Source organism: Vipera ursinii (genome assembly GCF_947247035.1).
Source record: "Vipera ursinii genome assembly, chromosome: 2".
NCBI lineage: Eukaryota > Metazoa > Chordata > Lepidosauria > Squamata > Viperidae > Vipera > Vipera ursinii.
In genome coordinates this window covers 125,081,359-125,107,102 of record NC_139513.1, presented here as the reverse complement: position 1 = coordinate 125,107,102, position 25,744 = coordinate 125,081,359, and the positions used below count along the sequence as shown (strand labels likewise).

General features: G+C 42.9%; 1 protein-coding gene across 5 annotated transcripts; it reads left to right on the top strand.

Moving 5' to 3' along the window:
• Nucleotides 1-589: 589 nt before the first annotated feature.
• USP36 (ubiquitin specific peptidase 36) lies at nucleotides 590-25,744 on the top strand. Of its 5 annotated transcripts, XR_014491102.1 has the most exons (21): nucleotides 591-745; nucleotides 3,411-3,719; nucleotides 3,805-4,020; nucleotides 6,270-6,380; nucleotides 7,102-7,204; nucleotides 8,062-8,129; nucleotides 8,504-8,574; nucleotides 9,166-9,248; nucleotides 10,812-10,923; nucleotides 11,139-11,279; nucleotides 12,693-12,793; nucleotides 13,897-14,035; nucleotides 14,667-15,338; nucleotides 16,331-16,446; nucleotides 18,131-18,661; nucleotides 19,002-19,222; nucleotides 21,015-21,167; nucleotides 22,223-22,338; nucleotides 23,154-23,288; nucleotides 24,176-24,365; nucleotides 24,747-25,744. XR_014491102.1 is itself a non-coding variant. In XM_083351778.1 (20 exons), exons 2-19 carry the CDS (start codon nucleotides 3,467-3,469, stop codon nucleotides 23,283-23,285), a joined length of 3,330 nt encoding a protein of 1,109 aa, XP_083207904.1. In that variant the 5' UTR covers nucleotides 591-745; nucleotides 3,411-3,466; the 3' UTR covers nucleotides 23,286-23,288; nucleotides 24,176-25,744. The 5 variants fall into 5 exon arrangements, 3 of the variants coding, with proteins under 3 accessions (XP_083207904.1, XP_083207903.1, XP_083207905.1); XM_083351778.1 differs by having other exon boundaries at nucleotides 13,897-14,027; nucleotides 14,668-15,338; nucleotides 24,176-25,744; XM_083351777.1 differs by having other exon boundaries at nucleotides 24,176-25,744.

The window sequence follows — 25,744 nt, the reverse complement described above, 5'->3', positions numbered from 1 at the left end:
GGGAAAATGCAACAATTCGCTTAAATTTACTTAAAATAATTTTAAAAAATATTTTAATGTTTGTCATTCGCATTTCATTTTATCCCTCCTTTGGCATCCCCTTTTTAATGATTCCGTTGCCCTATTCCTTCGATATTAATGTAACTCCTGTCGCACGGCGAGTTGTTCCGCCGCAAGTTGGCCGCAGCGAGTTGTCCTGCGGCGAGTTGGCCGTGGCGAGTTGTCCTAGCCCAGGGGTAGGCAACCTCGGCTCTTTTATGACTCATGGACTACAACTCCCAGAATTCCTGAGCCAGCCAAGGCTGGCTCAGGAATTCTGGGAGTTGAAGTCCATGAGTCATAAAAGAGCCGAGGTTGCCTACCCCTGTCCTAGCCCCGCTCAAGAGAGTCGGCCAGTCAGCACTTTTAGTCGAAAGAGTAGCAAAGCGAGGGGAAGAGGGACACGGCGGCCTCAGCTGCCTACCCAGGAAAGCCAGCACTTCGCGGCTTCCTCGGGCCAAAGCCGAAGGAGCCGGGCGGGCACCGCCTTCCGGAAACGTGCGAACGGGCAGATGCGCTGCCTTGCGTCAGAGCAGGACGGGCTGGACTAGCTTTCGTTTCCCCGCCCCGTTAGGGAGGCGGGTTGGGCCTGGCCTCGCGGCCTAGCAGCTGCGCTCTCGCCTTGTCTTTGCGCCGCGTTGGACACGTGTTGTATAATGCGCACACGCTGTAGGAGCGTAAGGGACCCGGCGAACCGCTCCGGAGGGTGAGTGAAAAGGTCGGAATGACAACGGAGGAAGAACGCGGGGCGAGCGAGGAGGGGCGGGCGGCTGGCGGTGCAACGGGGACGGCTGCGGCCACCGGGTGTGGGCTGCTGGCGGAGAGCGATCGCTGGGGCGTCTTCCACCCTCCCGTTTCCCGCCTCTCCTTTTCGGCACCGCGGCTCTTTCCTGCGCAGCCCTCTCGTTCGGCTTCCTCGGGGCCGTGGCTGCTTGAACTGATGGCCCGGCGCCAAGGCGAGGAGAGACTTCTTCTGCTCGGATCCCCGGTGAATCGGGGCCGTGCCGAGGAGGAGCCTCCGTTGTGAGCCCAGGCCCTACTTGGACCATCTCCGGAAAGGCGACGCATGTAGGTGCCCTTGCGCGAACGCCGGAGGCTCTGGAGCGCTTTGCAATTTCTGGACGGGGATAGAACGGCGTGTACGGTGGTGGTGGTGGTGGGGGGGGGGCTGTGCGTGCTTGCCCCAAACTGCAGGCGCGAATTGTAGCAGGTGGGGCTAATGCAGCGTTTCCCAACCTTAGGAACTTGAAGATGCGTGGACTTCAACTCCCAGAATTCCCCAGCCAGCTATGCTGGCTGGGGAATTCTGGGAGTTGAAGTCCACGCATCTTCAAGTTCCTAAGGTTGGGAAACGCTGGGCTAATGCGCGCGCGCGCTCTTTGCAAGCGGAGGGAGATGGGGAAGGGCGAGAGGACGAAAGGGTTCCCTGTCTTGTCTTCTCTTGAGGAAGAGATGGGAAGGGGTAGACCAGGGGTCTTCAAACTTGGCCCTTTGATGACTGGTGGACTTCAACTCCCAGAATTCCTCAGCCAGGCGTGCCTGGCTGAGGAATTCTGGGAGTTGAAGTCCACCAGTCATCAAAGGGCCAAGTTTGAAGACCCCTGCATTTTCGCCTTAGAACTGTGGTGTTTCTGCTGCTCCTTGCAATACCTGCCTTTTGCTAAACGCTGGGCTCCTATTGGCCTGTTACCTTACAGAAAACCCTCCCTCCCTTCATCTCTCATCTCTGATTGGAATAGCTTTGTGAGGCTGCGCTTGAGAAGTTTGCTTCCAGGCGGCACCCGGTGACATTCTCTTCTCCTGATGATTCAGTTCTGCTGACATGCTCTCAGGGGCAAGAATGCGCCAGCCGCTCTGCTTCCCATGCCGTTTCCTTAGCATCCATACCTTGTGTGCCCTTGGCTGCCCAGTTAGATGCCAAAGGGTGAAATTTGTTTTGCGTATGACACCTGGTGCCCTCCAAGTATGCTGTGCTTAATTGCCCACTAGCTGGGAATTATGTGATGTAATCCAGCACTTCTAGAGAATCCTGGGTGCGGGAGACTATTTTTTGTTAGATAAGTGTGATCACTCTTATGTTCTAATGGGAGAACAGAAAAAAAAGAGAATGGCAAATTTGAAGCAAGATAGACTGAGGAAACTTTCTGAAACTGTTTATTTTATGGAGGTGCTCACATTCAGATAATAGTATGCTGTAATGTGCGTGTGATAGCATTCCATGTACACAGCCACCTAAATTTATATATATAAATATATAGCCCCTGGAAAAATACCTGGTTCCCAAAAAGACAAATGATGCAAACCCCCTTTGCTTCAAAAACAGTATTACATGACTTTTTCCCTCAGCAAGGCCAGTTATATTTATAAGAAAGAGTCATCTATTCAGCCTGGCAGAATGTTTTAATCTTCTATTAGTAGGGACCCCTTGGGGTTTCTTAATGGGAAGTAAAACTGTTGCCAATCAAACTTCAAGGCAATCCAGGAAATAGTCATAATAATAATTGTGAGCCTTTTTATTTATTTATGACATTTATATTCCTTGCTGTAGCTGTTAATTTGTGTGTCTAAAGACTAAGCAAATTTCACACCTCATTAAAGGTTGTAATGTGAATTGCATGTTCCAGAGCACAGTCATTTCAGAAAACAGAAATGCATCATTTAGAAGTTAATTTCCAGTTAGTTGCAAAGCAGCATGAAATACATCTAGAGCCCTCATATGCAGCAAAAACTATTATATAATTTAAAACCTTTGTTGGGTTTTTGGAGTAGAGAATTTTGGATCCAGGAGCTATGAGATGCTAAAGGATACATTAAAAGGCTTAACAATGTACGTAAAATTTTAGGCTTTTCAGAAATATGAAAAAATATTTTGTAGTTTTTATCCTATCCTGCCTTTCAAATAAGTGCATTTCTAGTTTTTGTCGTGGGAATATTATTCCTGCATCTTAGTAGATAGTATATATTTATTGCTACACATTTCTATTTGAAATTCTACAGTTGAGAAATCTTAATTTGTAGATGTGCTTTGAATTTACCCGACTGTCGAGATTAGAAAATAAATCTGAAGATAGATTAGTTTTATATTCTTTAACAGCAGCTTTGTTGTGGAAACCAGATTCATATTGATCATGATTTCTAAAGCATCACAAAGTTCATGGCAATTTAAAAAGATACCTCCCCAGTCCTTATAATCCACATTCAGCATAGGAAGATAAGAGATATGGGAAGCAAAATAGAGGTAGAAGTACAAAAAGAAAGACTATCTGATTGTTGCAATAACATATTTAGAGGGTGGATTTTACTACAATATAGAGAAAACAGGGCTGAGCTGGATGCGTTTGATTTTGAGGTGGAGTAACTTTTTTCTGCAGAATGAAGTTCTCTTGCTAGGAGGATGGTGGCTCTTGCCTCTACCAATTGATGCACCATGCCGATAGTTGACAAATTAAAAGAAGCCCTAAAGCCTGGGCGAAAAGACTCTGCTGATGATGTTGAACTGGGTAAACTGTTGGCAGCTTCTACCAAGAAGGTTTTACTGCAAAAGATTGAGTTTGAACCAGCCTCCAAAAACTTCTCCTACCAGCTGGAGAGCCTCAAGAGCAAGTACGTTTTGTTGAACCCAAGGACAGACAACTGCAGTCGGCACAAGAGCTCTGAAGAGGGACCCATACGGAAACAAGGTGCCTCATTTGTTGTATTTGTCTTTTGGAGAATGAGTTCTTATTTTCTTTTTGACTTGCTGACTTCACCTTTTTCATCCGACAGGTATTGAGCATGTGCCGGGAAGTGATGGGGTGCCAGCTCCCCAAAAGGTCCTCTTCCCTCTGGAGCGACTCTCCCTGAAATGGGAGCGGGTGTACCGTGTTGGAGCTGGTCTCCACAACCTGGGCAACACCTGTTTCCTCAACTCAACTCTGCAGTGTCTAACCTACACCCCACCGCTAGCAAATTATCTGCTTTCCAAGGAGCACAGCCGCAATTGTAAGTGTGTGGCTAAGTTTGTGTGTGTTTTGCAGTGCTGTATGTGTTCACGTGTTCATATCTCTTTTCTCCTTAGAGCAAAGGCTATAGGAACATCCTGTTTCATTTTCCAAGGCCTATTAAGGATGGAGTTCTTAAAAATATAAGATTATGGCTGGCAGAGCAGCTCAAGGAAAGTGAATGGTCAGTGAATGAGGCATTTAGACGATAAATGTGTACAACATTGTTAGCATAAATATTGGGAAAATCAGAAGGGTTCAGATAGCTTTACGGCTGCTTCTGGGAAGCTACTCCTTTCTCATCTCCATTATTACTTTTAGAGCATCGATGCAAGGAGAGTTATTGTCCCCAAAATTAGGAAATGATATCTGGTTTTGCTTCTGTCACGATCTCATCAATCCCATGGGTATAGGATCCCCAATTGGAGTTAATCTTCCATATATCGTGTGAGGAGGTTATGCCATTTTACCTTACAGGATTGTAGTAAGGATCAGAGCAAGATCAGGCAGGTAAAAATATTTGACCATTCAGAAGTGTTGTTCAGATGATGATGGTAGTGATGTTATTTATTCCAAAATATATAAGAATTTTTCAGATTCTACTTTAATTCTGCCCCTTTTATGTGGAAATCTTTTTTCCCCCTCAATCAGTGTTTACTTCTTGAATTACTCTACAATTTACAATTACAAATTTCTGCTTCCTATATTCTGATAGCGTTTTGTGGAAAACATTAGTTTTCCAGTATATATGAGGTTATGCTTAACAGACTCACATGAGAAGAATTCAATGTGTTTAAGACATTAGGAAGTATCTTAAGTAGTTTTCTCTTAAGAAAAGGTTATATAATAAAGTTAGGCTATGACTTTAGATTCTGCTGCATTTTGGTTTTTTTGTTTAGGACTTGGATATGTTCCATTACTGGGGGGGGGTTGATTTCTGTAACTAAATTCTGGGAGTAGTGCTTCTTGTGACAAACAGTTACTTTGAACCCAATCATAATGCAGGTAGTCCTCGATTTATGACCACAAGTGAGCCCCAAATTTATGTTGTTAAGTGAGAAATTAGTTCAGTGAGTTTTGCCCCATTTTGCGATTTTTCTTGCCATATTTGTTAAGTGAATCACTGCAGTTGTTAAATTAGTAACCCGGTTGTTAAGTGAATCTGGCTTCCCCATTACTTTGCTCGTTAAAATATCACAAAATGAGCCTGGGACGCTGCTGTCATCATAAATATGAACCAGTTATCAGATGGTGATGGTGATGATGTTATTCTAAAATATGTAAGAATTTTTCAAATTCTACTATAATTCTGCCTATTTTATGTGGAAACCTGAGTGTAAAATGTGACCGTGGGGATGCTGCAATGATCATAAGTGTGAAAAATGGTGATAAGTCACTTTTTTCAGTGGCATTGTAACTTTGAACGGTCACTAAACGAATTGTTGTAAGTCAAGGACTGCCTTTAATGGGATTGCAGTGTGGTGTGAACTTAATGGGTGGGTTTTTCTTGGTTTCTAGGGGTGGGGGAAGGGTGAGTAATCCAGGGTTAGCTCACATGAGGGGCTGTATCACGTTCCAGCCAGCAACTGCTTTTCACTGCATAAATCCTTGTGATGGGAGACTGGCAGACTGTGCTAGCATCTGTGAAGGTCTTGAGCCAACTGTAGGGTTACATAAGAATTGCTTTCATCACTATAGCGTCCCATCCTTACTAGTGGAACTGACTCTTAGTTGAAGAGTGCACATCTGTGATTAGGTAGATGGCAGCTTTGGTGGTTTTGTTTTAAAAATCAAAGGAGCTATTTAAATAGTAGCAAGGATCATTTTGCGCTCAAGGTGCCAGCAGTTTAATGCACATACTTTAGAAATTGTTCCCATTTGTCTGAGCTGCTTAACAAGTAGCATTGCCTTGAGGAGATTTATAGGTATGTGGCAGAGAAACGTAGAGTCAGGATGGGAAATTATTAAAATGTCCATGTGATCAATCTATATTATTTATTATGGCTTTTAGCCATCAGATAAAAGAGAAAAGGGGAAAAGAGACAATATGTACGTATGTATGTATGTATGTATGTACAGACAGACTGATTGTTGGTCTGATCACAACTCAGTGGGTAAGCTATTTCAGTAAAGTGAGAGTTTTAAATGCAGGTTTTATATTTTGTTTCTAGCAGAAAAAGTGATACATTGGAAGATGTATTATGTAGCTATTGATAAAAATAGGTAATTGTGATTTTTTTTCTCTTCCAGGTCACCAGGGAGGCTTCTGCATGATGTGCGTAATGCAGAATCACATGATCCAGGCTTTTGCCAATAGTGGTAATGCCATCAAACCTGTGTCCTTCATCAGAGATCTTAAAAGTAAGCAAAGGGTTGGAATACCGTCATAAAATAATAGTCTACCTATCCAGTTCATACAGGGCAAGAGACCAATGATCCTTTGGAGATGATGTCCATAACTTAAATACTTGCATGTGTGAATGCTGTTTTTTTTTAAAAAAGCAAGATTTCTAGATCTTATGGTTACAAATAAAAGCATTAAGACATGGCATCCATTAGTGTAAAAGTCGTGGTCCAAAGATGCTCTTTTTCAGGATTTTTTAAGGTACAGATTGTAAGGGTGAAACTTAAAAATGTTATTTTATTATTTATTTTATTTATATTTTTACAAATGACTCAAGGCAGCGAACTTACACACCTTCCTCCTCTTATTTTCCCCAGAACAACAACCCTGTGAGGTGGGCTGGGCTGAGAGAGAGAGAGTGGCTCAAGGTCACCCAGCTGACTTTCATGGCCAAAGCTGGACTAGAACTCACAGTCTCCCACTTTCTAGCCTATTGCCATTAGACCATTAGACCAAGCTGGCTCTTTCATCAACATTTATTTTTTATTTATAATTTATTTTTTGTTTTACTCATCACCATTTTTCTTAGATATGCTAGGTGGAGAGTTTGGTTTTGATGGTGGTCAATTTATGAGGAACAACTTCTGAGCTTCTATGCTGGGTTCAGTAATGACATCTGTTTCTGGTACTGTTCTGAGATGGTCTGTAATAAGTTCTTTTTTCAATCTCCTTTGGCAGAGATTGCCCGGCACTTCCGTTTCGGTAGTCAGGAGGATGCTCACGAGTTCTTGCGCTACACCATTGATGCCATGCAAAAGGCCTGCCTCAACGGTTATACTAAGTATGAACAACTAGTTCACTTGCTGTGTGCTTGGGAGAGAACACTAGGTTGAACTGATCTTGTAATTGTGTCCTCTCATTAAATTTGCTTACTGAAGCATTAGCTTTCCCAAATACAGGAAGGGGGGGAAATGCATACTACATGAGCAACAGTCACTAGGTCTACCTTTCCTTACTATGGAAGTAAATGTTAAAGCTTTAAAGATAGCAAAAAATCCTATCGAAGGAAGAAATGATGGGTTCTTGGTGTTCTGTGAGTTTGGTCGTTTTCCTGCAGATGTTTAAGCTAGGTAACATCATCAGTGTATTGGTAACAAAAACATTTGAGGAGACCAACCAGGCTCAGAGAAAGCAAAAAAAACCCCATCAGTTTTAAGTCAGACTGGCAGGTATTCTTTGCTCTTGAAAGAAGGAAATTCGTGCCTGGTGCTTTTGATTGCATGTGCTTAACTCATAAGTGAAGAACTGCATTTTATCAGATATTGTTGAGCTATGCCCCCCCCCCCATACCTCATTATAGGCCATGCTAGTTGGAATTCTTGGAGAATGTAATGTAGCAACATTCCTTATCCTTGTTTAGGCCATCCTATATAATTCAGAATTCACCAGTGATCAATGTTGACACACACACACACACACCCCACGATTGATGGGATTACTGATTATTATTGTTATTGTTTGTGGTTTATTGATTGAAATTGTATTTTATTACATTATTTTCACACAATAAATGTTTGGGGGGGGTCAATAAACCATCTGAAACCTCATGAAGAGATCAATGAGCAGAAGAGTTTGGGGACCCCTGTTTTAAATGAAAGCATCCCTGAAATCTAGTCACTCTGTTGTTTGTCTTTTCAGGTTGGATCGTCAGACTCAGGCTACCACATTGGTGCACCAGATCTTTGGCGGCTACCTCCGATCTCGTGGTGAGCGCAGCTTAGCGAGACCCAGATGATGGAATGCTGGGAGGTTTCCTTTCCATGTTCCTGAAGTTTTAAATTTTGGCTAAGTCTACTATGGCATCTCCAAAGTTCCCTTCAGTGCCCAATTATACCTCTATAAGTTCAGTTGATTTGTAGTTGCTTTCCAGACACTGTAGATGTTTCCTTCTAGTTTTTGGCCTCTATCAAGGCTACGAAGGGGATATTAAGCATCTGGTTGCTTAGCTGATTTCAGTGCTGGATTTGCTAGACAGAGAGACTGCAGCCTCATGCCTCGTCTGTCTCAGTAGGAAACGTGACATTGGCAGGGAGTTGTGACCATGAAGAACAGGCAAGCAACTGTTCTGCTTTCTTTGCAGTGAAGTGCTCCGTGTGCAAGAGTGTTTCAGACACTTATGACCCATACCTGGATGTGGCTTTGGAAATTAGGGTATGCCAGCATTATTATTTCTCTTGCTTTCTTTTTTTTTTTAAATCCAACTCAAAGGATGGTATCTCCTAGTTGTCAGTTGTGGTAGTAATGAAATATTGAAGGCCACCTTCTGAATTGTTTTAAACCGTAGAGTAGATATGTTATAGGAAGTTGTTCCAAGCATACCACTTCTTAAAGCTCATGGTATTTGCAGATGAAGGGCAGCTGTCCTGTATAAAAAGGAATAAAAGCCACTGAAATACTAGGGGGAGGAAGTAGCTAGGACACAGCCACTTCTGAAAGACTCTAATCCTTTTGCCTGGCCTGCTTTTCAGGTTTATTCCCCTCACTTAGATCTGGAATATCCAAAAAAAGGATACTGCACTATGTTATTATACAATAGTAGCTGCAATATTGATAAACAAAAGGAGGCAGGCATATAGAGAGAGATGTTGCTGGGGAATAAGTTTGTGTGCCTGCCGGTGTGCATATGTTTGTCTGTGCATATGAATGCATATGATTATAGCTATATCTTCCCTCTAGTCTTAACTTCTATGAGGTTCAAGCCGAAGCTTCTCTGAATTTCCCTCTTCTCTCTTTTTAATACAGCAAGCAGCTAACATTGTACGGGCATTAGAATTATTTGTAAAAGCTGATGTCTTGAGTGGGGAGAATGCCTACATGTGTGCCAAGTGAGTTACTTTTTTTTTCTTGGCTTCCCTCTTGATTTCTTTGCTATGTGTATAAACCCTTTCCCTCACATAATTACGTAATTGCACATATAGGTAGTTTCCATTTAACAGTGTTTATTGGGAACTGGTTAAGTGACACGATCATAAAGCATAGTGTCGTGTGTCTATGCTGACTTAGGCTGGCAGTTCCAGTTGCGATCGTTAAGTGAATCCTGCACAGTCACAGCATCCCACAGTCGTATGATCGCTATTTGACCTCCTGCTGGCTTCCCCATTGACCGGGAACTGGTTAAGTGACACGATCATAAAGCATAGTGTCGTGTGTCTATGCTGACTTAGGCTGGCAGTTCCAGTTGCGATCGTTAGTGAATCCTGCACAGTCACAGCATCCCACAGTTGTATGATCGCTATTTGACCTCCTGCTGGCTTCCCCATTGACCGGGAACTGGTTAAGTGACACGATCATAAAGCATAGTGTCGTGTGTCTATGCTGACTTAGGCTGGCAGTTCCAGTTGCGATCGTTAAGTGAATCCTGCACAGTCACAGCATCCCACAGTCATATGATCGCTATTTGACCTCCTGCTGGCTTCCCCATTGACTGCTTGTTGGAAGCTGGCAGTGAAGGTTGCCAATGCAATCACATGACTGGGATGCTCTAACTATCATAATTGTGAGCTGGTTGGGAAACACCTGAACTGTGATCATCCGACTGGGAATGCTGACCCTTTGAGATCTGGCTTTTAAGTCTTCTTGTTCAGCACCATTGGAACTTCGAATAGTTGCTGAACAAATGATCATTAACCAAGGATTTCCTGTACATACATAAGGAAAGGAAAAGGAAAAGAAGACTGCAGGATCCAATCTGGGTCAGTCACCAGGACAAGAGGGTTTTTTTTTTCTTTCGAGCTTTAGAGAGTTGAGGATGGGCTCCAGCACAAGTCTGAAAGCTCAAAAGACAAAATCTGTGGTCCTGGTGATCGACCCAGATTGGATCCTGCAAGATTATCCTGGGACACGTATATTTGCTTTAATTTGTGAAAGAAAGATTTTTAACAAGGCCTCTCTGCAACTCCTGATGAGATCTAAAGAAATGGGAAAGCAAGGACATGTCACCTAATCATTTATAAATTAATCAGTTGGCAGGGATGGGGTCATGGAGAAATAATTGAGTAAAAGTGAACTTAGCCACTTATTACTTGAAACCAATCATTTTCCAAAATACTTAGAAACTATCCAGTGTTGATGTTGACTATTTTTTCCTCAAATAATTTGCCCTTAAAATGGGAGGATCTCTTTAAATTTGGTGCAAGTATAGTAATGGAAACAGCAGGGTTTTGAAAACCACTCTTCTTTTGGGGTGGCCTTAAATTCAGGGCTGTCTTCCTTTAACGTACATGGCAGACTGAGAGACAGGAAGCCGCCCTTCCTAAGATGTTTAAGACTTGCCTCTGTTAGTGGCAGTCCATAAGCTCTATTGAGGATAGGCGTTTAGGGACTGCCTCTGTTTCAAGTACTTTGTGTTTTGAGCAGGTATAGAACTCACTCGTTTCTCTTCCGTGTAGGTGCAAGAAGAAAGTTCCAGCCACCAAGCGTTTTACTATCCACCGGGCCTCTAATGTCCTTACCATCTCACTCAAGCGCTTCGCCAACTTTAGTGGAGGCAAGATTACCAAGGTGATCAGAAAAGGGGGAATGTGGTACCTTCTTAGAAAGAGGGCTTGGGTGAATCCAGTCGGCCAGTACCTCGGACTTTCTTAAGAATGGGTGTCAGTCTTTTGGACACTTCAATCTGTAGATGACTGACTTGTGCCTGGTAAGGCTGGCGCTCTTTATGCAGGTGGATAGAAGGTGGAACGCATTCTTACGAACTGTTTCTCTTTCTTATGTAGGACGTGGGTTACCCTGAATTCCTGAATATTCGTCCTTACATGTCGCAGAGCAGTGGTGACCCTGTCAAGTATGGCCTCTATGCTGTACTTGTGCATTCAGGATACAGCTGCCACGCAGGGCATTACTACTGCTATGTCAAGGTGGGTCTTTGTTGATATGCTAGGCTGTGGGTAATGATTGATCAGTGTGCTTTAGCCTTGGGGGAGAGGTTTTACTTCTGTGCCTTTTTTATTGAAAAGTTTTACAGTACATTTTATCTTTAACAGAAAAAAAACCCCTCCCACCCTCTTCCCCCTCCCCAGCCCTCCCCAACCCCTCCCTCCCTTACCCCTCCCCCCCCCCCCCCCGACTTCCCAGAGCAGAATACAGGGTATAAAAATACAATCATAATCTAACTTATGCAAACAATCCTAAACTATCTAAACTATCACACTTTAACTCATATAAATAAACTCCAAACATATATGTATCATATCAACAATTATTCAAATACAAAATAATACTTTTTAGTCCCATAATTGTTCCGCAATATCTCTCTATTACAAATAATCTTTCAGGTGCACTAAGATCTTTACCATATCCTCAAAATTTTATCTTTTAACTAAAAATCTTACTACCATAATTAAGTTCATTAAATATTAAATCCATTTAATATCCACCACAGTAATATCAATAATACCCAATAAGAACAAGCACAGATAAAACAATTTATATCAATTATTAAAAACGACTCTGCTTTCCAGCTAAACTTTAAATTTCCATACTAGAACCAAGATTATACAACCTTTCCCTCTCCTGATATATTATACAACTTGAAATACCATACCTTACTTTCCAAACTTAAAATTTTTTTTATATAATCACATCATTCTTATATTTTCTATTACCTGCTTCATTATTAACCATAAAAATATTATAAATTAACTGTCATCTATAATTTTTCCCAAAATTGCACCATCACATCATAAATATACGTACCAATCAAATAGCAATTTATGACCTACCTATGCCTTTTGAGAAGTGCACAAAATTGCCTTGCCCCACCAGAACTGTTTTACTTTGTTTCCCTGTTTCTGTGTCTTGTGATCCATCTCCAAATTTCCTCAGTTATTGAACAACCTGTGATTTGGGGATTTTCTAAGATGTCCAAGCTACAGATTACTGGAACTGATGTGACATCATAAGAATGGTTGAGCCCAGTCCAGACAGTGATTGTCCTAATGTCTTAAGTCTAATAACATTAATCAGCTAGATACCAAAGGCAAAGTATATTAGGATTGGGTATGACATTATCCACCTACTTAGATAATCTCCAGTATTACCCTTTAGACCAGCTATGCTGGCTCGGGAATTCTAGGAGTTGAAGTCTGCGAGTCATAAAAGAGCCAAGGTTGCCGACCCCTGCTTTAGACATTGCTGTACTTGGGCTGATTTTCCTGGCTTGCTGCTACTAATAGATGAATGAAATGAATGTATGCATGTAATCATCTTTTGAGGATAATGATGATATTTCTAGGGGGTAGTGATCAATTATTCTTTCTTTGTATATCTAGGCTAGTAATGGGCAGTGGTACCAGATGAATGATTCTCTGGTACATTCAAGCAACATCAAAGTTGTTCTCAACCAACAGGCCTATGTACTCTTCTATCTTAGGTAAGAGATGCTTGCGGTTCCTATTAAGATTCTCCTGCTTTCCCTTTGGGTGTTGTTGCTGTCACCCCGATACCCGAACTGGTGTCTTCTAGGCCATTCTTGTTTTGTGCTTTCTTGTTTTATGCTCTTTTAAAAGCCGGCAAAATTTAGTAGGATTTTATTGTGTCCTACCTCAGGACTATGATGTAACAAAAATAGCTAACAAATATAATGACATCAATACTAGGGATAACCTAGTTGATGCCACTGCAAGTGGATGGCTGAGTGGTAGCCTGGGAAATAATTCACTGTATATCATAGTAAAGGTTCCCCGCACATGTGTGCTAGTCGTTTCCGATTCTAGGGGCCAGTGCTCATCTCCGTTTCAAAGCCGAAGAGCCAGCGCTTGTCCGAGGACGTCTCCGTGGTCATGTGGCCGGCATGACTAGACACCAAAGGCGCACGGAACGCTGTTACCTTCCCACCGTAGTGGTCCCTATTTTTCTACTTGCATTTTTACGTGCTTTCGAACTGCTAGGTTGGCAGAAGCTGGGACGAGTAACAGGCGCTCACTCTGTTACGCGGCACTCGGGATTTGACCCGCCAAACTGCCGACCTTCTGATCGACAAGCTCAGCGTCCTAACCCACTGAGCCACCGCGTCCTTCACTGTATCATGACATCCAGCTATCCTTCCTGTTAGAAAAGGGCCAACATGCTTGCTATGAAAAAAACGTTCTGGGTTAAGTCCCCAGCACCTTCAGGCAGAGATGGAAAAGATTCCATGTCGGATTTGCTGCCAGCTGATGTAGACAATACAGAGCGAGAGTACATCACTGGGTTGATATGGAGTAAGAGAGCTTCCTATGTTTTTATGGACATCCTCAATCCCAGGTCCTTTTGAGTTTAATAGTCTTCAGAATTCTACTACATGAGTAACGTATACAAACTACATAGCAACTAAATGCTCCCTTGGGACAGAGACTCCCAACTTTCCAGTGTTCAAATAGTTATCCTTATTCCTAGTTAGCTGCTAGACGTACTTCAGAAAAATGTTTAAAGAAAGACAAGGGATCAGGCAAATTTATGAACAAATTAATGAAGTAATATATATATATATTTAAGGATCCCAAGCACTAAGAAGAATCCTGAAGGACTTGTCTCCAAAAGCAATTGCTCAGTGCCCAGCCGAACAAACATCGCTTCTGATCATTTGAAGAAAATTGCAACTAATGGTACCCTTGCATCACCACTGATAAGCAAAGTGAGTGGCACACTAGAGCTACACTTCAAAATTGGTCTAATGTGCCTGTGTGAACCTAAGAGGGGAAAAATGGGTGGGAAAAATTGCCTCCAAGTAGTCAATTTTGGGCCCGTGAAGAGGAATCCATAGTTTAGCTATTAAGTAAGAATGCTGTCTGCCCCCAGACGATAAAAATCTTGCTCTGTTTTTAATTTCTCAGATCTGGGTGGTAGCTGTACAGATACATTGTTGTGAGAACTTGTGCGGAGGCAGCAGAATTTCACTGTAATCTGTAGTGATTCCATTTAATTTATTTTAGTAGATCGTGTGGGATTGAATCTTAAGATGGTTAGATTAATGCATATAACAGCAACCTTATTTCATTTGGCAAGACCACCAGAGTTATAGTCAGCTTTTCATCTTCCAGGTACATGTGTATGTTTGCAATAGTGGTGGATATCTGTAGTTCAGGTGTAGGATGAGGGTGAAGATTCGTTCTCCGAGCTTGTGGGTTGGTTTCCAAATGTTTCATTACCAGAGTAGGTAACATCTTCTGTGGAGTTTGTATGTATATGTGCCTATTCTGCAGATAGTGGTGCAGATACTGTGGATCCTTTTATTGATCCAGCACTTCTATCTATCTTCTCCATAGAGACAAGATGCAACTCAGGTTAAGAAGCCTTCAGACAGTGAGGAATCTGGTGTTCCTGTTTCCCGCAACATCTTTGTTTCCAACAATAAATCTCACAATGGGATACTTCCTCCTCCTCTTCCCAAGCTCATACCTGCCGTTGGATTCTCATCTCCGAAACTCCCGAGTAAGCCTGCTTTCTTGGATGACTTAAGCAAGAGATCCAAGAAGCAGCCACCCTTGTCTCTCAGAACGTCTCAGGACTTTGGTCAGGCTGACAGTGCTAAACTGGAAATGGCCAAACAGAGCTCCTGGGGAGGCAAGAACTTGGCGGCATCTTTGCAGCTGTCAGGCAGCTCTGGAGGAACCTATGTAGCCAAAGTGCAGGAGGAAGGTACAGAGCTACCAAGCAAGGACTCATCCTTGACGTCTTCGTCGTCTTCTAGCAGCTCCTCCTCCTCCTCCTCCTCCAGTCCAGCTCATAGGCCAATTAAGGGACTCTCTCAGGCCACAGTAGGAGCTAATGGCCACTCCTCCTCTCAGGAATCCGACTCTGGCTCTAGGAAACAGGTTTCTGAGGACACCAGGTTTGCCAAGGTGAAATCACCGCTGTTGGCTAATTTGGCCCATCTGGAATTGGGAAACACCATGTCGCCCCCACCTGCAAAGAAACTGGCACTTTCTGCCAGGAAGGTGCGTTTGGGGGAGAAGGAATTGATCTTGCCATTCTCCAGGGGGTGTGTGTGGGGGGGGGGTGGATGGTGAAAAAAGAAGTTTGATGAAAAAACAGATGGCCTTTCCATCAATAAAGGCTCAGGAAGCATCTATCTGCAAGCAGTAGCCAAAATGACACCTCATTTAGCAGACTTGCAATGCCTCAGTACAATATACAGCATTTGCGGGAAGTAAATTATGCTTTATACTTGCAGTCTCTGTAGCAAGACTCATGGCCTTGGGGTGAAACATGTTGAATTTTCTTCCCCCCCCCCTTTCTGGTTATGAAAAGTTAAGATGTAGAACCTTTTGTGTGTTGGGGGGGGGAAACCAAGAGCTATACTAGACCATTTGAATGGCATGCTGAGGGCTGCATTCCAAGAAGAGGACAGGACCAGGACAAAAAAAAATCTAGAATGGATTTAATTGAACAATTAAAATGATATTAAGTGACTGAAATACAGAAGTAACAGATTTCCCCTTTGGCCATGGTGAGAATTGCCATGCATTGGTAATACTCTTGAGGTGGAGTTTTGAGGAAGGCCCTCTTGCCTTTGTGAGCAGCCCGTGGCCCTGATCCACAGCCTGACCACCCCCACCCATCCCACTGCATCTGCAAGTAAATGAGGCTGCTTGGAGAGACAGCGACCCTTTTGCTGTACTGGGCCAGCACAGAGCAGCTTGGCAGGGGTGTAACCTTTAGGAGTAAAGCTGGCATGCCCTGGGAAATGGGAAGGTGTCAGTGGCCTGTTATTTATTCTAACATGTCTTCTGTCTTTTGACATGTCCTTCCTTGTTTTCCCTCTGTTTCTAACCACAAACACTTTTCTGATTCTTCTTCCCCTCCCTCTTCCACCCTTACCTCTCTTTGTTTTGTCCCCCCCCCTCTCTTCTTATGCCACCCGCTGTCCCTGGGGTCATGGAAACCTCCTTTTAGACCACCAAGTTTTTATTTATGTCGATAACTACAGGGCAGCAACAGCCTGCGGAAAGTGAGCGGCAATGAGCATCAGGCACCGCCCCATTCCCCCCCAGCTGCCACATACACCACCCAATTCGTCTGTGCTGCTGCACCCGTCCAACCCAGGTAAGCTCTGGCCAGTGGGGCTTCAGGGCAGGACAGTGGTATTTAAATTAAATACCAGCGGTGTTTAATCCTTTTCCTCAATAAGGCCTTTTGTTAGTTAAGGTTTGGTTTAGTTTCTTTGTTGGAATCCCTCTAGTGCAGGGGTGTCAAACTCAATTTCATTGAGGGCCGCATCAGCATTGCGGTTGCCCTCAGGGGGCCGGGTGGGTATGGCCAGGGTGGGCGTGGCCTACTGGGTGGGCATGGCTAGAGTACGTATGGCCTACTGGGTGGGCATGGCCAGCTCTACATCGTTCGCATCAAGGGGGCCTATGGGGCCCTGGGCAGGAGTGGGACAGATCTGAGGGTCTCTGGCAGAAGGAGGGTCTCTGGGCCAGGGCCAAGGAAGTGGGGGCCGTTCCCTCACTGTTTCCAGGATGGCTTCGCGGGCCGCATGGAACCACTTCGCGGGCCGGATCCGGCCCCCAGGCCTTGTGTTTGACATGTCTGCTCTAGTGCTTTGCCTAAGGATTTCTGGGTTAAAGCCTGCTAGCTTAGAGGAATCTGATTGGTTCAGGTGCTTTGTTCCTCCATGTTCTGGGACCAAAAATTGCATCCAGGGAGGTGAGGCGTCATTTCCTCAGCTAGAGATGATGCCTGAGAACGGTTTCTAGTTGCATAACTTAATATTGGTAAGTTCTGTTTCCTCCATCCCCTGGAAAGCTTTTATTAGGGTCCAGTAATTGACCCTTGAAATGATCAGCACTTTACCTAAAATTTCTAGAGAAAAATACACTTTTTGTAGTAACAGTTCAACCTCTGGAAACAAAATGTAGTCATTCTGCTCAATAGTAAATGCTTTGCGTTCTAATTTTTTTTTTCAAGTAAATTGAGCAAATGGTGTAGGTCAGTTATTTAGCTAGTGGTCACAGGGTGTGCATTTTTTTAACTTGAGAACTTGTGTAGATTAGATGTCTGCCACAAAAAAAGGAAAGTTCTAGGACAACTAGATAACAGAATGATAAAAATATTGTAGAGAAATGCCTCCCAATCATTTAGACATAAACAAGAAGTAATATGGGACAGCAACATTTCATTCCTACCTCGAAACATCACTATTCTTGGAGACTATACCCTCAACCGTATCTTCAAAGAGAAAAATAAATTAGTGTTCTCATAAATCTTATAATGATTTGGAAAATAAGCCAGTTACCTAGTTCACACATAATATATAAGTCGCAACTATGCAAGATCCAGCATAATATATGGCCCAGCCATTGTTACATAACATTGTGGCTCCAGATTTGGCAGTGAAATAAGTTAACAGATATTCTATAATAGGAAAATCTCTATGCTTAGAAGTATGTTAGTTGACAATCCTCCATTCATGCCCAGCTAGCTATATGATTGTCTTTGGAGGGGAACTAAAGTGGTGTGAAATCTTCGATAACACCCAGTTCTGGAATTTGAATAATTGTGATCCAAGTTGGTACTTGTATCTTTTGAAAAAGGGTAACGTGTAATTCTAATCTTCACCTGGAAGCAACCAGATAATGTGTTGATGCCTTTCTATTTGTACATTCAATTAGTGAGATGGTTGGCCCTGACCTTTAGAGAACTGAGACAGCAATGATATTTTCCAAAGATTTTCAAAGTTTCCGGATCTGCTGGGTCTTCTTAACTTTACCTTTATGTGGTTCTCTAGGGTGTTCTCACCTGCTTCCAAATCTTCAGCACCACCACAAACAGCTGACAGTCCCTTTGCCGACTTCATGCCCTCATCCAGCTTCAAATCTTGCCTCTCTGCTGCCACCCCTCTTCCACCACCTGTTGTACCCACATTGGCACCGCACCTCTCTTATCCAGGCAACAGCAAAGAGCCTTTAGTAGTCAGCAGTAAGAAGAAGAAAAGGAAGCATAGCTCCCCAGTGGAAGAGCAGGGTGACCACGGTAGCCAAAACATGAAAGACTTCAACGGTGAGAGGACTTGGCTCTCCAGTCCTCCCAGCAAGAGGAGGCAATTTGAGGAAGATGGCAGCATTATGATCTCCCCTGCACGGGAAGCCAACTTGGTGATGACTAGGAAGGCAGAGGAAGAGAAAAGGGCTGGAGACGACAGGGCAATAGCTACTAGTCAAAGTAATTCCATCCAGAAGAAGAAGAAGAAGAAGAGGAAGAAGAAAAGGCTGCAGCAGAGGGAGGAAGACTGCTCCTCTTTGTTGTCCCCTGTGAACAGGTAAGTGTTTGCTTGGCTGGTTGTCTCAAGCCAAGGCTTTACTTGATCAGTTGTAATGGCATGTGGGAAAGACCTTGGAAGACACAGCAGAGAGATTCTGGCTAGAGAATGATAAAAGAGAGAATAGCCCACAGCTGGATAGTGGGCTAGGCAAAAGAGGCTCGGAAGGAACCCTGCCTAGGTTCTCAGTATGCTCTAAAGGAGACAACACGAAGATTGTACTTTCAGACTTGTCAGATTTTGTTACAGTGAAGAAGAATGACCATCTCTGGTCAGGTTTCTTGTCTGGTCTACTGGTAAGGCTGACCCCATAAAATCACTTTTTATTTGTTATGTACAGTTGCTCTCCTCCGCCTGAAGTCGGCTCCTGTAGAACAAAGAAGAGGAAGAAGAAGAAGCAGTTGCCTTCACCCAATTCAGACAAGAGCGCTCCTTCTGGAGAGAGTGAGCACCACAAAGAGAAACAGAGAAAGATACTGCATTGTCCTGGGGCTGAGGTCTGTAGCCCCCAAGAAGAACTAAACGAGAATGGACTTTCTATAGGTAGAGACAGCCTCCCAGGTTGGTAATACATCTGCATTAAAGTTAATTGGGTAGGGGAAAGCAAGGGAGGTCAAAATCTGGATACTGAAGGTATCCATCTCGCATCTCCACCTGAAGTAGCCTTTTTGCTTCCTTGATGTAGTATAGATCAGGGCTTTTCAACTGGTATGCGGCCCTGCCCAGCCTAGCCAAGTGTATCAGGGGAGGGAACCAGCCAAAGCAGCTGCAGCAGCGCAAGACTTGCTGTGAGAGAGTCCTCAGAAACTGCAGGGCTGCTGAGGTGAGACAAAGGCCCCAGGATCTGCACTTCTGGCTCACCAGAAAGAGGAGGAGCGGGGTGGGGGGGCAGGGAGACAGGAAGGGACATAAAAGGAGGCAGTTTTGGCAGGAGAGGGAGAGAAAAAAAGATGCTGGAGAAAGAGGCAGAAGAGAAGGCTTTTGTCAGAAGGGGGGAGGGAGAGAGGAAAGGTTTTTGGAGAGGTGTGAGAATGGGGAGGATTTTAGAGGACTTTGTGAGACAAGCCCTGAGGAGAAGGGAGAAGAGAAGGAAGGAGATGCGAATGAGAAAGAGGGAGGGAGACCCCCAGATCCCCGCCACAGGTGCCCCCAGACCTGAGTGACATAGAGCTGGCCACACAGCCCCCCTCCCCCTCCCCACAGTATGAAATCAAGTTCGACACCCCTGATATAAAAAGACAAAGGGGGGGGCGAGAGGAGAGGATATACATTATAAAAGGAGGGGGGAGAGAGGAGAGGATATAAAAGGAGAAGGGGGGAGAAATTTGTTAAATGTGATTTGCTCCACTTTATGACTTCTCTTGCCACATTTGTTAAGGGAATCACTGCAGTTAAATTAGTATCACGGTTGTTAAGTGAATCTGGTTTCCCTTTTGACTTTGCTTGTCAAAAGGTTGTAAAAGGGGATCACGTGACCCTGGGACACTGCAACTGTCATAAATATGAATCAGTTGCTAAGCATACAGATGTAAATCACATGACCCTGGGGAATGCTGCAATTGTCATAAGTGAATAATGGTCACAAGTCACTTTTTAAGTGCCATTGTAACTTCGAACAGTCACTAAGTGCCCTGTTATAAGTTGAGGACTACTTGTGCTTTATCACTTTTTTCCTTTTTTGGGCAGGGGGGGGTTGTCTTCAAGTTTTTGACACCTTGCTAGGCGACTGGTGGAACTTGAATATAGCCATATCCTAAAAGCTGAATTTTATATAATAATCTATTACGCCATCTGTGAATTCCAGAAATAAGAGCTGATGTCGGTATTTCCAAATTAAAATAGAAGCATGTATTAGCACCAGTGCATTGTATTAATTCCAAGATATTTTCGCCAAGTTCTTTTTGTGTCCCTAGTGTTTATATCCAAACCGCATTTGGGGATTTCACAGATTAGGCATCTGTTCCTGGATAAGCCACATTGCAAGTTTTTCAGCTTCCTTGATTGAAAGAAGCAAACAATCTCTCTCTCCCATGCACACAGACACGCATAGATATTTTTAAAAAGAAAGGATTTGGAGAATAAATGCTTGAATTACAACATACTATTCCACGAGATATTTAGTGCAGTGAAGAATAATTGGCAGAACTAAAATACCTCAGTATCTGCTAATAACTTGCACGTGTTCACCTTGAAAGTGAGAAATTTGACTCTCATTCCACTGCATTACGAATGCACTGCCCCAAAGGAACATTTATGGATGTCCTACTTGATTTCCTCATCCTGTGGGAAAGGTGAGTTTTGCACGTACATCTCTTACATTAATATGCTGTTCACCTTTTTCTTCTCACCACAGCATTGGCTTGGGGCAACCAGTTCAGACATAGGGACAAGTTCTCCCTCAATGTCCTGAGCCCAAAGAAGGAAATAATGCAGCATGAATGTGGACCAGTTGATGTAGTTCAGGAGCTACTGAAGGATTCTTTGGATAAAGCTTATGGAAAGCATGGTATGCTCAGTATTTTTGGAACTCCCTCTTTTTCCAGTTACAGCTTTCACCAGGACTTTGGAAACCTTTTTCACCGGGAACGTGCATGTTGTTCCAAGTTGTTATCGAGTCACACTGCTGCATGCTCGTTACTATACCATTTTTATTGCATGTCTTGTACTTCACTTTCTAACTAAGATAAAGGAAAAAAGGGGGCAACACACTCACAGCTAGTTAATGATGGCCATTGGATTTTTGTTAGTAAGCAACATGGTCATGTGACCATGCCAATTAGGGGCAGAAATCCCTGCACTTCCAGTTGCTACCATCACTTGGCTGTCATTAGCGACCTCCTGATGGCTTCCCCATTGATTTTGCTTGTAGGAAGCTGGCAAAAAGGTCACCAATAATGGCCCTGGGACTGGGGACGCTGCGATTATCGCAAGCATGAAGGCTGATCATTACTAGTACTCTTTCAGTACTGTCGTAGGCTTGAACAGTTGTTGATGAGCTGGTTGTTGAATGAGGATCATTATATAAATAAGTTACAGTTTGGAAAATGTAATGAAATATGATCAACCTAGCTGTTGGCCTAGCAGGCTCTGAATTTTCTAACCAAATTTGATATCTAGCAGTAAATTATAATCTCTGAAAAATTATTACCTAGCATCTTTCTAGCTTCTTCCATGAGAATTGATTTGTAAATACTTTGGGAGCTAAGAAAAGGCCTTGGAATAGGATTTAGTGTGCATGAGAATGATTTATGCAACATTTCTATTTGGTTTCTAATTCTTCAACTGCTGGAACGTGCCAAGTTTGGAATGGTTCTTGCCATCCTAAATCATCAAGGACTCATATTGCATGTAATAAAAGGAGGCAAGAAGAGATCTGTTTTTTTGTGATGGCCTCCTGAGGTTTATGATGGCGACGTGAATGTAAGGTGTTCCTATTTCCTTGCCTGTACTTCTGAAAATAGATGCTTGCTTGATTCTTCAGGGCAGAAATAAGGAATCCATTGTAAGCTGAAATAAAGAGGTTGGATGCTGCCACTTTCAGCTCTACTGTTTAATCCACAGTTTTAACATGGGATGGTGAAGCATCTGCTGTCCGCCAGGATGCCATACATGATTCTATATGGTCCCAGAAGCAGTCCATCCTTGATGATTGGGATGAAGAATTTGATGGTGGAAAGGTACGGAGCAATTTCATGTGAGCCTAACTGCCCCAACTCTACCATTTTCTGTTTTGGAATTCATACTTTGGTTAATGCATGCAGGTGGAGAATTGCTATTGCAATATATTTTGGTCAGGAAAAAAAGCAACAGTGTAAGTCCAAGAACATAACCCAAACTTTTGATCATTTAGCCCTTGTGTATACAAAGTTACATTCTGCTTTAATATGGGAGACCATTTATTTTTCTCTGCCTCTGCCCATGTCATTTATTTGATTATTTCCATCCTGTCGGCATTTGTTCAGGAATAGGTTGCACTGAACAGAGTTTAATGTGAGTGGTGGGAAGGTCAGACGTACATTTCCATAGCAGAAGTTGTTAAGTCTATAAATAAGCATTTCTCTATCCAGTGGAAAAGTAACCATAATTTTCACTGAGCATACTACAGAGTTGAGATAGTTGTGAATGCAGGGTAAGAGTGGAAGATTAAAGTAATAGCCTGTAGATATGCTAGATCTTGGATTCAGTCAGAGGCCCATAGTAAATTCTGATGCTTCAGCTTCTCAGACACTTTTTCCCATTGTTCTTTAATATAGTAAATATTAATATAAATATAGTAAAGCCGTCTTGGAAAAACTTGGAATGCTTGATAGATGGTCTAGAACACTTTGGTTTTAGGAAGAAGTGAAGGCTTGAAAATACTTGCTTTAAAAGCTAAGCTTTTATGGAAACCCATTGTCCACTCTACTCTGTTTTGTATTTCTGTAGGATAATTCCCATGTCACAGTTTCAGTATCAGGAATTAGACAATAAAACATATTCTTCTTATTCATAGGTGAAAAAAAGTAAGAAGTTCAAGCGTGAACGGAGGAGAAACTACAATGTCTTCCAAAAATTGCAAAGCAGGCGCAACTTCTGGGCTGTGACACATCCAGCCAAAGTAGCTAGCCTGAGCTATCGACTTTGAAAGGTAAATAAATTGAGCACCCTATTGGCAGCAGAAAGATGGGGCAGCAGTGGTGATGATGATGGCAGTGGTTCTCAACTTGTGGTCTGCAAACCCCTGGGGGCCTGTGATGTCATCACAGGGCGTCTGCAAAGTCTTGAAGAAGTGTTATGATTTAAATCTTGAGTTAAGTCTTGGGGGTCCCTGGCCATGGTCTGTGCCACAGAAGATATTTAAAGGGGGTCCGTGGTGAAGAAAAGGTTGAGAACCACTGATAATTATTTTATATAGAATTGCTAAGATGGAGTAGGAAATGGCCAGTTATTAGGGAATGAAAGGTAGCTAGCATCCAAGATGGGTAAAAATGCTATGTATTCTTCAAAACAATATTTACATTGTGGGTTTATATGGAAATTTGTATTCAATTGGCAAAATATGGCTTGGAGCATGCAGGAATGCACAAGCCTATTTAGCTATGCTTCACAGTTGACAAATGATTTCTGAGAAAATAAGCATTTAGTTTAACGCTTTCCTGACAGATGTTACTTGCACACCCATGTCCACTTCAGGTGGAGGTCTCTGCACAGCATTGATAAATAAGTCAAGCTGAAACATCTTATACAGTGTAACTCTTGTTCCCGGTTTTTTCCTTGGCTTTTACACGTATGTGATTGGATATAGCTAAACTGCAGTTCTCAAATGCAACATATATTTTTTTTTTTTGCATTATCCTGGATGTAGAAGATGCATTTTGGCTCTGAAGTTAAGGGACGCAAGTGGTGAAGTCACTTCATACTCTATTCTACCATTCTTTCCCCTTCTGGGTTTGAAGCTGTGATCATGTCATTCTGATTCCACAAGAATGAGGAGTTTTCTGTGTCATTAATTTCATTTCCATTTCCACCTAACAGATAAGTCTTGGCTGAAGAATTGCTTTGGTCAACTTCTACACCGTGGAGCTTCAAGTGACCAGAATCATGTTGTTAGCAGTCACCAGTTGCCACTTCTGGGGAGAAGGGCCTCCTTGTCCCTCGAGTAGAGTGCTGCTATTCAGAGTGCTAGGATGTCACATCGCTCCTCTACAGCCTCTGGAGAAAGCAGGTTCTTGACCTTACTATATCAGGGGTGCTGCAAGACGCCGTGCCTGTAAAAAGCACTGTCCCAGGGTAACTTGATGTGGATTGAGAGGGGGGCAGGGCAATCAGCCCTTGGAAATGAAACCTGCTGCTGCTCCACACCCAGAAATCTAGGCTTGGTGCCCACAGCAACCTTTCCTGCCAAGTGAACTTGAAGCAAGCAGAGAACTCTGCCTGGTTTCTAAGATTATTGCCTGAAATGGCACGCAGCCTTGCCCCACTTACCAGCTGTGTCATTATGAGTGTAATTTGTATGATTTTTCTTTACTTGTGCGTGACCCATGCCTTGTTTCAGCCTTTCAGATGAGCATAAATTCTCACCACAACGAACATTTTTTTTCCTCAGGAATTCTCCACCACCTATTCTTGCTGCAGAGGATCCTTGGAACCCAGTTCTGTTCCGCAAGAAAAGCTGGTGGTCTGATTGGCCTGCCTTTATTAAACATGATTTCAACTAATTTACATTCTCAAGGAGCTTGGAAGCAATTTATTTATTGATGGATTTTTGCGATTTTGAATGTATAAACTGAAAACTGAACATTTGAAGGTCCTTTCACGTTAAAAAAACCCATTGTATATCCTAAACTGGGAACTCTTGAAGTAGGGCATCTGATTGTTCAAGTACATGTCTATCTTTGCTCTTGTGCAAACTAATTTCTGGTGGGCATTGTTGCACAATTTGATAGGCAGAAGCTGAGGGCTAGATTTTATTCACGCAACAGATTTAGTGTTAGAAAGAGGCTGACTGAATCATTGCTGCTTTAAGGCAGAATCTGTTTCTTGCCCAATTGAAAAGGAACACTGGTTGCCTGCAAGATTTTTTTTAAATGGGATGCTTCACTAATAGGAAAAAGGATTCCTTTGTGCCTGTTGTTGTCTACCAATACAATTGCTGCTCTCTCTAAGGCTGACATATTTCATCTGTCATATACCAATACTGCACAGTCACTTCTGAGGGGCAGTCCATGTGCACTCCATTTTGCATCTCTCTGTTGTCCATCCATTGGCCATTTTAGCATTGGTATCTGTTTTCTCTATTCACAGATGGGGTGTGAAGCTTGAAAACCTAATTCTTTCCACTGCATAACACACAAAAACTGTTACCAATTTGGCCCTTGTATTTATTTTGGGCTCACAATTAAGACTGTTCTCTGATGAAGAGGACTCTGATCCTCTTATTTCTCTGAGAGGAACAGGGTCTTCTGTTTTACAGTCTTCTGCCAATATGTAGATACCCTGAACATGGGCACACTTTGCACCTCATACTGGGGTTTAATGTAATAGCCCTCATTGTAGCAACGGTTCATGGTGCAATAAAGGAATGTTTTGTGTATGTGTCCTGTT

Bases quoted from the DNA above. Each gene is read 5' to 3' on its own strand.
- USP36 (XM_083351777.1), top strand. From the start codon at position 3,467: ATGCCGATAGTTGACAAATTAAAAGAAGCCCTAAAGCCTGGGCGAAAA. The intron at 11,280-12,692 runs GTGGGTCTTTGT...TTGTATATCTAG, and splicing joins ATTACTACTGCTATGTCAAG to GCTAGTAATGGGCAGTGGTA. The intron at 14,036-14,666 runs GTGAGTGGCACA...TCTTCTCCATAG, and splicing joins CATCACCACTGATAAGCAAA to AGACAAGATGCAACTCAGGT.